A 14903-nucleotide genomic window follows, 5' to 3' on the forward strand; every position below is an offset into this window, starting at 1 on the left:
TTTGTCGTATCTATTTTCTCTTCCTCCTACAACTTATTTGGAATTCAAACTTAAGCAAGATTTTTACGAACTAAAAGAATGCACAACAAAACCACTCAGCAGACACAAGTATTTACGTGCTCCGGCACGATGCATCAACCATACTCCTTTGAGGCTTTTTATTTTACTACGCTTGACACCTATATAAAATACAAAATAACTCTCCATTATATAGGAGAAAGAAAAAAAGCAAGGAAAAGAGATGTAACACCTGAATTTTCTGTATAGAGTAAAGAAATGTTTTATACTCTAAAATTCAGGGTGTTACAAGAAAGAAAGCCCTCATAAGAAGAGAACAAAACTATAGCCTCGACCGATAAACTCCTCGAATCCTATCCTCTAATCGCTAACGGACCGATGTCAACCATCCACTCTGCAACAGCCTAACCGTAGGTGGCGTATAGGATATCATAACCGAGACCGAACGAGACACAACGAGAGGATTTTTCTAAAAAAGCCAGAAAATTTGTCTGCGAAAGAAATCGAATCCAGAGATGCTATTTGGAATCCTTTAATCAGTCTAGAAACCCTTTTCGCAAGAAAAAAAAAGAGAAGAAGCCATTGCGCACTAGACTCCGTTGTATTCTGCATGTGTTCCTTGATATGATAGCGCGTCGCATGAAGCTTTTGTTGATTCCATTGCCTTGTGGTATCTTATTATTGCCTTCGCTAGCTCTAGGATTCGAGAGGAGTATCATCTCATGGATGATGCTGCTGCTGCTGCTGTGCTTCGAGTGCGCATGCCAAAAGCCAAAACTTTTGTTTCTGACGGACAGAAGCCAAAAGAAACTTTTGTTCGAGGGGGGTCTGGTCTGACTCCCCCAGTCCCGACAGGCCGACACCATCTCATCATTCTTCGCTGCGGCCATCAGCATTTCAAGGTCAGTGGTCACCTTCTGGTCAAGCCTTTCGTCACTACATAGTATACCTCGACAGCTTAGTTCGACTGCCTATAATTAATAAATTCGATGGACGAAGCACACAAATCATATTGCTAAAATTGCTAATATTTCTCCAAAGGAAACAAGATATATAATGTTTATCTTCAGACAGCATGAAGCAAGATAAGATATATATATATCGATTCTTCGACCGCAGGTCAGCATGTTTGACAGATCGCAATGCCTCACTCACTGAATCACTGAATAGATCGCTGTCGTCGGAGCTATCTTTCGTTTCCCTACCTAAGCTAATAGTAATCGCTAATGCTCATCAGAAATTTCATGTGGGGCCGATACACCACAGCATGGCGCCTTCCGCACGCTGAAGAAGCGAGCGAGAGAGGCTCACAGCCCCAGCAAGATGTAGTAGACCAGGGTGATGGGCAGAGCGATGAGCATCCCGAAGATCACGCTGCAGCAGAATCAAAAAAAAAAGATGCATCAGTAGTGTTGTATGATCATCTGGATGGATGAGTGAAGGCACACTGTGTAGTAAGAAATGCAGATTGTCAGGAGAAAACAAGCAATCAATCATGCTGATGCTGTCCTAGATCAGTGCTTATTAGTGGTTCTTTGACTGCACTGCATGAACACACCATCATTAGTAATGAATCATAGTGAATTCAGTGCGTCGTCATCGATTGCTTCTGCTTTTTTTTCCCGTTAACTATGGCAAGTGATGAAACCATGCGATGTTATTGGACCATACGCTGTGCTCAGGATGTCGGGATGAACGCCGTACTCCTTGGCGAACACGAACGGCACGATCCCCTGAGGCAGAGCAGCCTGGAAGAAGAAGGGAAACGAATGTTGGTCCTACCTGTTTCCATCACAACTCCACGCGTTACGTCAAGCCACAGGGCGCGTACCTGGACGATGGCGATGTGGAGGAGGACGCCGCGCAGACCGACGGCGATGGAGGCGGCGGCCATGACCGCGGGGCCTGCGACGAACCGGACGCCCATCGCGATGGCCGCCAGCTTGTTCCCGCACGCGATGATCCTCGGCTGCAGCGCCATGAACAGGCCTGGAACAACAGGGGCAAGGGCGGCGGTTCAGAGCTCGCATTGCAGCGGGTGCAGCAGGACACGGGAGCGCGTACAAGTAGAACAACACACACCTAGGCTGAACATGGCCATCCCGAGACCCGCGTCCGACAGGATCGAAATCGACCGGGCGATGATCGCTGGCATCTCGATGCCCCACCTGAAAAAGAGAACTTTTTTTTAACTTGAAGAAAAAACATGCGTGGATTGGAACCGATGAGGATGGATGGATTTGAGAGGATGGTCTTGGTTCCAACTTCCCAGCCACGGACCAACCTGTAGGAGACCAGGGACCAGACGACGCCGATGAGGCTGGAGTAGGTGTTGGGGTTCCGGATCAGCTTCCTCCACACCATGATGAGGATGAGCCGCGTCATCACGCTCGCCGGCGGCATCGCCACCGCCGCCGCCCTCCCCTCGCCGTCGTCCTTGGGGTACAGCTGCGCCGTCGAGTTGGACCCCAGCTTCGACAGCGTCGGCCCGCCCTTGTCCGCGCCGCCGCTCCCGTTCTTCGTCCTGCTGCTGTAGTCGTCGCGCCCGTACTCGTCGTAGGCCTGGGCTCCTGCTTGTGTTGTGCACACCCATTGGTGACAATAAAAATGCAGCAGACAACATTTTGGTTAGGAAATACAAGCAAAAGATCACGCATTGTTACCAACCTTTGGCGAGGACGTCGGCATGGTCAGCGCCGCCGGCGCCGAAGACGTGCACGGCGGCGCGCTCGGACACGGGCGAGGCGCTGGAGCTCCAGACGAGCATGTGCAGGTCCTTCCTCTTGGCCGGCACGGCGACGGCCTGCGGCTGCGGCGAGTGTCCTCCGCCGCCGCCGCCGCATGCGCCCTTCTCCTCGTCCCCCGCCGCTCCTCCGCCTCCCTTGGCGGCGGCGCCGACGATGTTGAAGAAGTCGGCGTGGTTGAAGCTGGACCCGCGCGGGGTGGGGTTGCGCGACGACTGCAGCGAGTAGATCTCCACGCCGGAGAGGTTGGACACACGGGGCTGCATGGTCTGGGAGTGCGAGTGCGAGCACGCGGCCTCGGAGCGCGAGCTGGTGGACTTGCGCACGGTGACGCGCACCCGCCCGGCGTCCCCGCCGCGGGAGGAGACGGCGCCGGCGCCGGCGACGCCGTCGGGCTCGGCCTCGAGCTCGACGTCCCCCCTGGCGAGCGAGACGACGTCGGAGTCGACGCGGAAGGAGACGATGGACGCGGCGGCGCCGTCGGGGAACTGGTCGAGGACGAGCGCGCGCGCGGCGCGGTACTCGAAGAGGAAGAGCATGAGCGTGTACCAGATGATGCACTGGAGGACGACGACCTGGACCATGAGCGTGCCGGCCGACGACGCGCCGTACATGCCTCGCAGCAGCGGGATGCCCATGACGAGCGTGTTGGGGAGCGTGGAGAGGGAGAAGAGCGTGATGCTCCAGTCGAGCCCGAGCGCGCGCGGGGAGGAGAGGCCGCGGGAGGCCAGCGCCAGCAGCGCGAGGACGGCCACCTTCTGCAGCGTGTCGGCGGCCAGGAAGCGCAGGTTCATGGCGAAGGGGTCGTTGGTGGAGATGAAGTGGAAGGAGAGGAGCGGCACGGCGAAGAGCGCCACGAAGCGGTTGATCCCGGAGCACTGGTCCGGCGTGAAGATGCGCCACCAGCGGACGGAGCCGTACGCCAGCGTCATGGCCACGTACAGCGGCACCACCGCCGTCAGCACGTGGTAGAGGTCCAGCGCGGTGATCATGGCCGCGGATGGCTTGTCGGGGGACGCGGGGAGGGAGGAGGGGTCGGCGACGAGCAGTGCCAATTTGTTGGGTTGCAACGAGAAGGGAGTGGTGTAAAATGGCGGAGAGATGAGATGGTAGTGTGGAGCAATGAAGAAGAGAGTGGTTGTAGGGCTCAGGACAGGCTCACCTCATCAGCGCCAGCCAAGGAGGAGACGGATGGAGGGAGACACAGATGAGGCAAGGCGGTCAGAGCTTGGGAGCAGCCCAGCAGATCAACAAATGCAGGGTGCGGGGGCGGGGAGCGCGAAAAGCAGCAGCGGCAGAGGAAGCACGGCATTGTCCACGAGATTCTTGCAGGCAGCGACCAAGCACGACAGCAGCAGCTGCAGGGGCCAGGGAGGGGAGGGGAGGGGAGCGGGAGACGGGGGTAGGTCTGCGCGCGCGGCGGAGAGCATGAATTCAAGCGAGAAGAGCTAGGTGGGAGGCCCGGACGGTTGGCGTAATGGCAGACAAGAAAGGCCGAGCGGACCGGACGGAGCACTGCGCCATTGCCACTGCGTAGCTTTGCATCGGGAGGTGTGTGTGCTGTGGTGTGATGTGATGAGTGAAAACATGGAGCCCGGCAAGCCGAGCTAGTAGGAGTAGTAGACGTCTGCCGGGCCAGCGGCACACAGCTGAGACATGTGTTTGTGTGGCGTAGTACTCCTGCTTCTGAACCCCGGAGAATCTGTGTCATAAATTACTAAAGTATAAGTCGAAGTCAGGAGTAGTACAGAAAAGCTTAGGGCAAATTTAATATAGCTAATGTGAAAGGTCCTCTGCATCGTAGTTAAGGATTTTGAATAGCAACTCTAGATTATGGATTCCGTCACGTTAGAGAGCAAATTTCGGGCTTGATTAAATAAATTATCTCGTCGTGCCTCTTCCGCTCTCAGGGAACGTAATCCTACGTGGCACCCTCTGGCTGGTCCGTTGCAGAGTGAATATTTGATCGATCCGTTAGTGATGGGGGCTAGGGTTCAAGGATTTTATCGGGTGAGACTATATTTTGGTCTCTTCTTAATATAATACCAAAAGAGCCGCTGAGTTTAATATAGTTAATAGTGTGCTTTATGATGTTGTCGTATTATATATAACCAACTAGAAAGCCTACTCAAATAATAACTCTTTCATAATTGCAGTTGTACATTTAATAATGGGTTCACTTCTCTCACACACATATAGAGAGCCTTGGAGTCCGCGTGCAGCCCACTCTTAGTTTTGTGAGAACCCTAGGTACACCCAGAATGCCGCCCGAAGAAATTCTTAGAAAATTTGAGAGCGGACGCGTGATGGCAAATGAAGCTAGGTACGTCGGTGACATTGCCAACGGACCTCTTCCACACAACGAGTCATAACACGTTGCTCTCAAAGCGATGACCAACAAGTAGGCGCTTCCCGATAAGGTGGCAAAAATTAACGTGGTCGGTCTCAATGAGGAGGAAATGGCGCTGGTGATCAAGCGCTTCAAGACCGCATTGAAGAAACGCACCCAACAAGAGGAAATCAAGGGGAAATCGTACATGCTTCAGGTGCGGTAGGTCTGATCATTTTATTGCTCAATATACTAATAATAAGGATGACCAGGAACAAGACAGGAAAGGGAAGAAGGAGAAAAAGAAGTTCCATAAGAAGAAGGGCGAGGCTCGCATCGGTAAGGAGTGGGATTGGGACAGGGACTGCTCTTCATCTGACTACGACGATGAAGGACTTGTCCCTCCGCCTTCAACAAGTACGTCATCCCTCTTCCCCAACGAGCGACACACTTGCTGCATGGCTAAGGATAATAAGGTACATATACGTGACACTCCCAGGTACACTTCTTCTAGTGATGAGGATTTTGATGATGATTTAGATTATAGTGATCTTTTTAAGGGCTTAGATAGATCAAAGGTAGATAAAATTAATGAATTAATTGATGCTCTTAATGAATAAATAGATTGCTAGAAAGGCAAGAGGATATTCTCTATGAATAACATGATAAATTAGTTAATGTAGAAAAATCCATTGCTCTAGAAATCAAGAAGAATGAGATGCTTGCTTGTGTGTTATCTTGATGTCATCATTCTATTCCTGGTCTTAAGAGCTCAAATGTTGATTTAAATGCTAGAATAGAATAGCTAAGTATTGTTAGTTCATTTGTGGAGCATGTGTTTATTTACAATAGATGTAAGGATTTTGATATTGATGGTTGCAATGACCATGTCTCTACTATTTCAAAGTTGAATGCTGATATTACCAAACTTCATGCTCAACTTAAAATTTGCAAAGATGAATGTGATAAGGTTCGGGGGTTTCGGTCTCTTCTTAATTTAATACCGAAAACGTGATCTTTTCCTCCCCGACCGAGTTTAATATAGTTAATAGTGTGTTTTATGAGAAGTTGCCATATTATATATAACCAACTAAAAAGCCTACTTAAATAGTAACTCTTTCATGGTGCAGTTGTACATTTAATAATGAGCTCACTTCTCTCACACATAGAGAGTCTTAGAGTCTACGTGCAGCTCACTCTCAGTTGGCTACTATTGGGGTTCGTGACCCGACCGCGCACCATAGGGTTACCCATGTGATGCTTTTGGGTAGGACGACGTCATTGATCACGACTCGATGGTTCGTGCAGAGGCACTCTAGAATCACTCACATAATTATACATGTTCGGGGCGCTTAGAATTGCATAATATCCTACTTTCTGTTGTAGTTTGATACTGAACTCTGGAATACGAGGATTACAAGCTGGGTGGTGGATGAAGATGAGATGGAGTGGTTGGTGATGAGATGAAATGGTAGGCCCCTCGGCCTTATATACATGACTAAAGAGAGCTATCCCATTACAAGTTGTGATTAATACCTACTTGCCTATCTCCTTCTTTGTCGCAGATTGTTTCCATTCATGTCCGAGGTCCTCATCGCCCAACCGCTCGAGTTATCGCCGAGTCCATAGCCCATTCGGATGTTTGTAGACGCATCACCCGACACATCCATGCTTCAACGACGCTTAACTCAGGTGTCGGTCTTCATTAGCTTGGATCGGGCTCGCCTGAGTTGGCTACATCCTGTTGGCCCATCCCATAGGGCGACTCAACAAGAAGCCCGTCAGGCGACCCGCGATATGTTTTAGTGTCCACGAGGACCCAGAGATATCTATCCCCCACAAGCCCCCGTGGCTCAAGCCAACTTTTGAGAGTAGTTGGCTCGAGACTCTAAAAAACGATGTCCTTTATTTCTTCTAAGTCCTTTATTTCTTCTAAGCTTTTCTAAGGTCGTTTTGTTTCATTGTTGTATCCTTTGTTCATTCTAATCAACTCAAAGGTCTTCATTATCTGATTTTGAGTTCAGCATTTTATTTTGGTCCTTGTGTCCAATGGTTGTAGCCTCAGAGCTTTGAATTGATTTGAGTACTAATCAACTAAAATGTCTTCACCACCTGTCTTTAGAAAGCTCCAATTTATTATAACGATCATGTCCGAATGATGTTTGTCCGGTTGAACTTGTTCTCGCTAAGTCCCTTGCCGACTGAAATCTAGCCGATTGAGTCCAAACCGATAGAAGGTCCGATTGGACGACACTCAGCCAGGGGTTTTTATGCGACTGCTGACTGGGTTCTGGCCGATAGAGGTCTGATCGACTCCAGTTTGACCGATCTTGAGTTTGTTGTTTTGTAACTCCTGCGGATATTTTGCGGATCGCACTGCTTCGGAAAATCTTGAAAAATCCAGTTTGTACACCCAATGGGTGTGTACGCTGTTTGTCCCAAAAATAGTAACCTAACGCGACGGGGGGAGGGGGTGATGATGCGCTTGAGAGGTTGGCACTACTCCCCTCCGGTGTCGTGTTACGCCAATGGGTGTTAGTGATCTGCTCCCTTTTTTGGAAACTTACACGACTATTGAAGTCCTCGCGACTGTTCGCTATACGGGCGGGAGGCGAAGGGTCGCCCCTTGTCCTATTTAAATAGACTGCCTACCTGCGACCGTCTCCTTCACTCGCTCATTGTTCTTATTTTTGTTCTTCCTCCGCTTACCAGAACCACGATGGCCGGCAACAAGGGTGGCAAAGGCAAGCACAACCAAAGGGACGGAAAGCGGAAGCGCCCTCCGGCTCTTCCGTCGGAGGATTTTGGCGACTCGAAGGAACACTTCTCCTCCGAGGGTGAAGACTCCCCGCTGCCAGCTCCTCTCTCACCGTCGTCCAATTACTCGGACGACTCGATGGGGTTGTCGGTGACCGAGAGTGTCCACATCCGATCCGTCGAGCGAGCAGGGCTCAAAGGGTCCGATGCCTCGGAGGAGGAGTACTCTTCGGAGGATTTCGAGGGGGGAGGACTCTGAGGAGGAGGACTCCGAGGAGGATGTCGGTGGCGGTGGCGACGAGAGCGGCTATGAGGGCGGCAACAACGGCAATGGAGGCGGCGAGGGTGGCGACGGTGATAGCACTTAGAGGGGGGGGTGAGTAGGTGATCATATAAAAACAGTTCAACAAAACAAACTTGGTGTAAAATCACTTAGTGAAACCAAAAATCAAGTTCGAATGATGAGTGAGAGAGGAGAGAACTTTAGTCTCTTTTTAATCTTGAGAAACCAAAAATTGATTTTTTAATTAGATTATATTTAATACTTGTAGCAGACATTCAACACATCCGATACGGTACGAACTAAACTTTAGTCTCCAATCTAAAATTTAGAGGGTGTTTGGTTTGAGGAATGAAGTGGTCCATCTTCTTCTCCTCACTTTTTTATTTGGTTTGTGGAATAGAATGGATTGATCCATCACCACCTTATTCCTCATAAACTAATAATTAGTATATACATGAGGAGTGAGTTGATTTCACCAAAATTGATAGAATGAACTTATGATGTATCACTTCATGAAGCATAGAGTGACTCTACAAACCAAACATACCATTAGTCTCTAATCTCTACAACTATTAAGAGCGAACTGTAGACTGCCCCCGCCTCTACCCAACGCCGCATCCCCTTCCACCCGCAGATAACGCGCACGCCCGCACCACACCCGCCGCGATTCCCTAACGGCCGCGGATCACGCGCTGCCCCCGCCGCCACGATTCCCCTCCCCCTCACGCCCGCCCCCCACGCCGAGATTCCCCAACTGCCCACGGATCACGCGCACAAACCGCCCCATCCGCGAGCCGAAGCAAACCCTAGCGCTGTTGGAGTAGTAGCCTACGACCGATGGCTGCGACGGCGATCCTGCCGGGGCTGGGGACGCAAGTGCTTATCCGGACCGTCCATCCTATGTACCCTACCCCCGCGTGCGTCGCCCCCAGATCCCCTGGTCGTCTGGCGGCGCGCGGAGGCCCCGGGGCGAGAGTTGACGGTGTCGGCGACCTCCTGCCACTGCGGCCGGCGGAGGCTCCCACGGTTGAGGTCGAGGTAGCGCGAGCCCCAGGCGTCGACGAGCGCGGCCGTCTCGCCCTCGCTCCAGCAGTCCTCCCGGTACGGCAGGTTCGGGTTCGGCGGCAACTTCCCGTCCTTCGCTCCTCCTCCCAGATCTCTCCGCGTCACGACGACGCGGCAGAGAAAGCCAGGAACTCCAAAGGTGAAAGGTCCGAGTTCGGGTTCGGAAGCCAACCCACACCACTCCACCACACCCTACTCGAGCGAAGCGAGCCAGCAATGGCGCATCGCGACCGCGGGCCGTGACCGGCGTCGTCGGAGACTGGAACAACAATGGCTGCCGTCGTGCGCGACGGGCTTGCGATGCCCCCAGCGGTTGTGCCCGCGGCGGAGGAGGAGATGCGATGGTGGAAGCTAGACAGTGGCGTGAGCGCAGTATCGTTCGGGTTCGTGGCCACCGCCATCCTCGTGTCCATGTTCCTCGCCATGGCCATCCTCGAGCACTTCCTTTGCCCCCTGGCCCACACGCTCGGGCACGCGCCGCCCCGGGGGATCCACCGCCGACTCCGCTTCTTCCTCGGCCGCGGCGGTGAGCGTACCGCTGCCCCCAGCTCGGATCTCGAGGCGGCGAGGAAGCTCCAAGGCCACACGCCCCTGGAGGTACGGCTATGGCATACTGTTCCCACACGCTCTCCTCGCCTCCCGCCCATCTATGGCGCCACACTTTAATGATTTCGTCGCCTGGCCTTTTTCCCCTCAGTTTTCTGTTCTCGCATGGTTTGTTTTTCGCTACTCTGTGTGTCTGCCCATCTGATGGACCTGGTTGCTAATCTTATCGTTCTGTATTCTCTGCTCCGCTTGAACATAATGCAGCAATGGAGCAAAGGCGTCTACTCCTAGCGAGGAAGATAAAACTGCAATGATGTCTTACCATTACCTCTAGCTGTTAAATAATTGATCGTTAAAGAGATCATGCAGCTGCAGTGCAATAGGTTAGAAAATAATACTATCCCTATTATGACTCGACGCATAATACCAGGTGTTTTGTCTGTGTATAGGGAAAGATCATGCATTGCATATAAAAAGTAGGCAAAGGAAACTACTTTTATCTGATACTAACATTTTACTATGTGTTTTGGTGTTGTCAGAACTCAGAACATAGAGGTTGTTGTTCAAATATGCACTTGAGTTATACTAGGACTGATATAACATTGTTCGAGAGACCATATCGTTTAATTATTTTAGTGGGCATGCCAATGTTGATTGCTCCAATTTCACATATGCCCATCATGTACGTACTCTGCTTTTGCATCGAAACTTTTATTAGAAATATTGTTTTTAACTTTTTATTAATTTCATTTGGTAGCACCGCCCATTTATACTGGTCTCTGTAAAGTGGGGGAGAAGTACTTGTTCTGTGCTGTGTGAGGTTAGAATAGATAATAATGGCACCAAGAATGTTCGATTTAGCATCTATCCTTGAATGCCATTCCCCTTCTATCTTCTCCAACTTTTATCCTACGGTTAAGTTCAGTAATTCATTTTATACTTGGTCTTAGTGGAAAGGTGTTTGTTATAAAATAGCCAAGGGTTGAATGAGATTATTATACATAGCCAAGAGGTCTTCCCTTAATCCTCTCAATTTAGACATGGGAAATTGGGAATGTGCTTGGTCTTAGCCTTAGCATCTCTATATTAATGCAGTAATTTACATGTTTTATCACATTTTGACTGACTTGTACTCGTTTAATGAAAACAGATCAGACCTCTCTGGAGGCATTACTTCCAGAACACACAGGGTCTTATCTTTGTTGTGGATAGCAATGACCGTGACCGTGTTGTTGAAGCCAGAGATGAGCTGCACAGGATGCTGAACGAGATAAAACATTTTACTAGACCATTTTATTATGCTGTTGCTTTCTATCAATAAGCTTTTGTGTGGCAAGTTTTTGAATTTTGCATCTTTGGTGTCATTCACGTGACAGAGAGCATAATCGGCTAAGCTGAGTGAATGTCATTCTTCAGCAACTTTGAAAAATGGAATATGAAACAAACAAGAAATAATTTGTCTTCTTCAATGAAAAAGTTGTGCAAGTTTTTTTTGGTTTTATTATATTATATTATTTGTTTATTGATATATCCAAGGCTATTATGGTGTCGTCTAGGCGTTGAGCCGCTAAAAAAACCTGGGTGTCCCGTCGCCATGACAAAAAAATCAGCAAAATGAGGGGAGGCAAAAGAGAAGAATTGGAGGACCGGGAAGGCCAAGCACTTGTCTCTGCTTCTATCCCCATCGGCTCTAGACGCTATGGCCATCACAAACTTCTGCAACATCAGGCATCTGGCAGGGGCAGCAGCAGTCAGCAACCCTTGATCTGCGATCTAATGGCAACTGGAGGGGATCTGGAAGGGGACCAGCACCAGCAGTGAGGCAGGGGAGAGGAAGCGGTAGGGAGGAAGGGGTTGCGGGCGAGCGCAAATGGAGAACGGGAGAGGGGCAGTGGCAGCGGCAACCTGGAATGCTTATCATGGGGAGGGCTGAGGGAACAGGTAGGTCACACAATATGCCAGGAAGGATATATGGGCTGGTGGGCTGGGACTTAGGGTCTTGTCCTTTTCTTTCCTTTGTGCTGTTGCTTTAAAGTTTCTTATAATCATATGGCATCTTCTTGCCTCACTTTATGATCACCTAGGAACTGCCTAGGCGATTGGAAGCGGTGTCTCACCACACCTTGCCTTGGTGCCTGAGTAATCTTGAATATATCGTATAGATCTTTGGTCTACAGTACTCTAATGAAAATAAGACAAATTCTCTTGAAAATACAAATTTTGTGATAGTGAAATGAAATTCATTTTGTTTGTATGGCAGGATGAGCTACGTGATGCTGTGCTGCTTGTTTTCGCCAACAAGCAAGATCTTCCTAATGCCATGAATGCTGCTGAGATCACTGACAAGCTTGGATTACACTCCCTGCGCCAGCGACACTGGTAAGCAACTAAACAACAGTTATGTACTTTGTAAAGCATCTGTGACTAGGAAGCTACTTATGTGATCATAGCTTGCATTGACTTATCGTGTTGTTTGTGTTCTTGCTGATAGGTACATCCAGAGCACTTGTGCCACAACTGGCGAGGGTCTGTACGAGGCCTGGACTGGCTGTCCAGCAACATTGCGAGCAAGGTATACATATGGCTTGTTTGTCTCCAGTAAATATATTTGTTCGATCTGCAAATAGTTTTTCCATTTTACCTTTTCCCCTATGCATAGCGTGTTTGAAGCACTGTTTCTCACTACTAAATCAACTTGTTATGATTCCTCCCTTTTCTGCACATGTAGGCTTGAATATCAAATGCGAACTGACTAGGAGCTCCGGATGTATCATGGAAACTTAGGACAGAATCGCCTCTGCAACCTGTTAGGTGTCTTCTACCGGCACAATATATCTTCCAAACCCACAGTCTGGTTAGTGTTTTTTTTGCTATGCAACATTGGGAAAACTGAAACCTTTATGCTATTTTGAATACACGACGATTATTTAAATCCTTGCAGTGAATTTCCTGTCATGGCCCATGTATACCAGTATGCATGACTTTGGTACTTTTTCAGAAATGCACATATTAATTCCTGATAATTGTATTGTACTTGTGATAATAATAAGAATCATCATAATCCTCCGCACGATGGTAATATCGAACATAATACTTTGTGTTGTTTAGTCAGAATACTACCTATTAACTGATGTTCTAGATCTGACACTTCTACCTTACTTTTTTGTTTAGTTACCCGCTCCATCCAGGGGATCATATACTTCTATGGATTGAGCCCTCTGGGTATCTTCTTGTCTATTGTTTAATCTATGTGACTCGTCAAAATTTTGGCACTTTTTTCTTGTTCACCACAATGAAGAAAAGTAATTTCATCCTTGGTTTTGCATCTGAGCTTTAATAATCTTTAATGTGTAATCTTAGGGGCTCTAAAGATATCTTTTCCCTGTGCCTTGTGAGACAAAGTCCATCGACTCGACAGAGAAAGCAACAGTTTGGTTTTGATGGGCAGAACAAAAGAAAGCTTTACTCGACTGCGGATGGTGTCTACTAATCCTGCTCACTTTGCAACTAGAGTGTGTAAGATTTTACCTTCGGCTGATTGTTTTGTGTAAGCAAAGATTGTACTGAAACTAAAGAAGTTGTGTGAGTCGACTCTATTTACCCTGTTGGCCCACTTTTTATGTTGCAGAAGGTTTTCACATCACAATTTGTAAATGGTCTAAATAGTATACATTCATTTTTAATGGCAGCAGTCGTGCAACCTGAATGTATGTCATGTTCCACAATTTGTAAATGCTGGATTTTTCATTTGTTCAATATCCGGCACACCTACTTTTGTGCTTTACCACAATCAAATTGGAAGACCCCAATTTGGACCGGACATGAAGTATGAAAAAAGTGTGCCTGGATTTTTTCCTATCGTTGGACTGAATCACATGCTGCATTTAGAATAACCTATTTTTCGGTAATAACAATTCTCTATAAATGAATGTTTGCCAATATTTCCTGTATGAGAGAAAAAAATCTTCAGAAGAACTGTTACCGGGTTCAGTGCTTCTGATTTCTGAATGAAGGTTAAACTGTCTGTTTTAAACTAAAACTTTGGTAAGCTTGATTCATTGGACTCTAGCAGGTGCAATACAGAACTCTAGATTGGTGTCATTATCATGGAGCCACCCAGACTAATATACTCTTATATGGGTACCACTTGCTAGCTACCTTTGGACCACTAAGCTTGTATGCACAGAAACAATTGATACTTTATTATGAGTTCTCAATCCTTTGCATTTGCCTTAGTATTCAAATGATTGCAATAGAAATGTATTGAATTATCTTTATGGTACTTTATTGTAAAGATTTGGACGTGTTTGAATAATTATTCCATTTAAATAAGATTTAACTATGTGATATATAGCCGTAGCGACGAGCTACCCAACTAAGATCGACTGCAACCGAGGACAACCCATCCATCTACGTTCGCTTGGGGACAATCGATATTCACATTTGTATTCACAATCTCAATGTATCTTAATAAAATGTATTAATCTCAATGTATGTTAATAAAATGTGTTGATTCCGTAGCAACGCACGGGTATATACCTAGTCTAAACTGAAGACGGAATAGGAAACCGATCTGGCGGTTCGTCCACAGTTTCCACGGCCACGCTTGGTGGGCTGGGCCGACGCAGGCAAATTGGCCTCGTCAATTTGGGGACTAGCCTGACCGGTTCTTGTTTTTTTCCCCTCCCTTTTCCCACTCTTATTTTTGTCCCTCTTGATGCCTCGAAATATGTTGCCCTCAATTATTTTTTTCCTCCAACACGCTCTCTCTTTTATGTTGAGAACTTGACGATGCTATTCAATCTCTGCTCTGTCCTAGTTTACCGTATCAACAATTGAACTTCTTAGATGTAAGCCCGTCTTCCGCATCTCTTCTATCCTAATTTCTATCCCGATCTTATATTTCAAACTCCAATATATAAATAACGCAGTCTATAATATAAAGCGGTATTGTACACTATCATATTTACAGTCTGCTGCATATATATTGTTGTTTGTGTGACGGAGATAGTAATAAACTAGTAATGGACACGTTGTGTCATTTGTCATCCCCAGCACGTTGCAAAAATAGTATATGGCTGCCGGATTTTATTCAGGTCAACGTACTGATTTTTTTTATAAAAAAAAGATGTGTGCTGTGCTGTCACATATCTCCCTCCCG

General features: G+C 47.9%; 2 protein-coding genes and 1 pseudogene across 3 annotated transcripts; 2 read left to right on the forward strand and 1 right to left on the reverse strand.

The window, feature by feature from the left end:
- Positions 1–1029: 1029 nt before the first annotated feature.
- Positions 1030–3807, reverse strand: LOC100285745 (uncharacterized). Its single transcript, NM_001158636.2, has 6 exons — positions 2686–3807; positions 2303–2588; positions 2101–2186; positions 1850–2007; positions 1690–1766; positions 1030–1392 (listed from the first exon to the last, which is right to left on the reverse strand). The coding sequence occupies exons 1-6, from the start codon at positions 3752–3754 to the stop codon at positions 1326–1328; spliced, it is 1743 nt and encodes a 580-aa protein (NP_001152108.2). The 5' UTR covers positions 3755–3807; the 3' UTR covers positions 1030–1325.
- A 5659-nt stretch (positions 3808–9466) lies between these two features.
- On the forward strand, positions 9467–9862 carry LOC103655791 (uncharacterized). Its single transcript, XM_020552277.1, has one exon. The coding sequence runs from the start codon at positions 9467–9469 to the stop codon at positions 9860–9862; it is 396 nt and encodes a 131-aa protein (XP_020407866.1).
- A 994-nt stretch (positions 9863–10856) lies between these two features.
- Positions 10857–12541, forward strand: LOC109945601 (ADP-ribosylation factor; annotated as a pseudogene). Its single transcript, XR_004549369.1, has 4 exons — positions 10857–11012; positions 12003–12121; positions 12234–12314; positions 12471–12541. The product of XR_004549369.1 is annotated as an ADP-ribosylation factor (transcript).
- The last annotated feature ends 2362 nt before the right edge of the window (positions 12542–14903 follow it).

This window comes from Zea mays, chromosome 4 (genome assembly GCF_902167145.1).
Source record: "Zea mays cultivar B73 chromosome 4, Zm-B73-REFERENCE-NAM-5.0, whole genome shotgun sequence".
In the NCBI taxonomy this organism is placed as follows: domain Eukaryota; kingdom Viridiplantae; phylum Streptophyta; class Magnoliopsida; order Poales; family Poaceae; genus Zea; species Zea mays.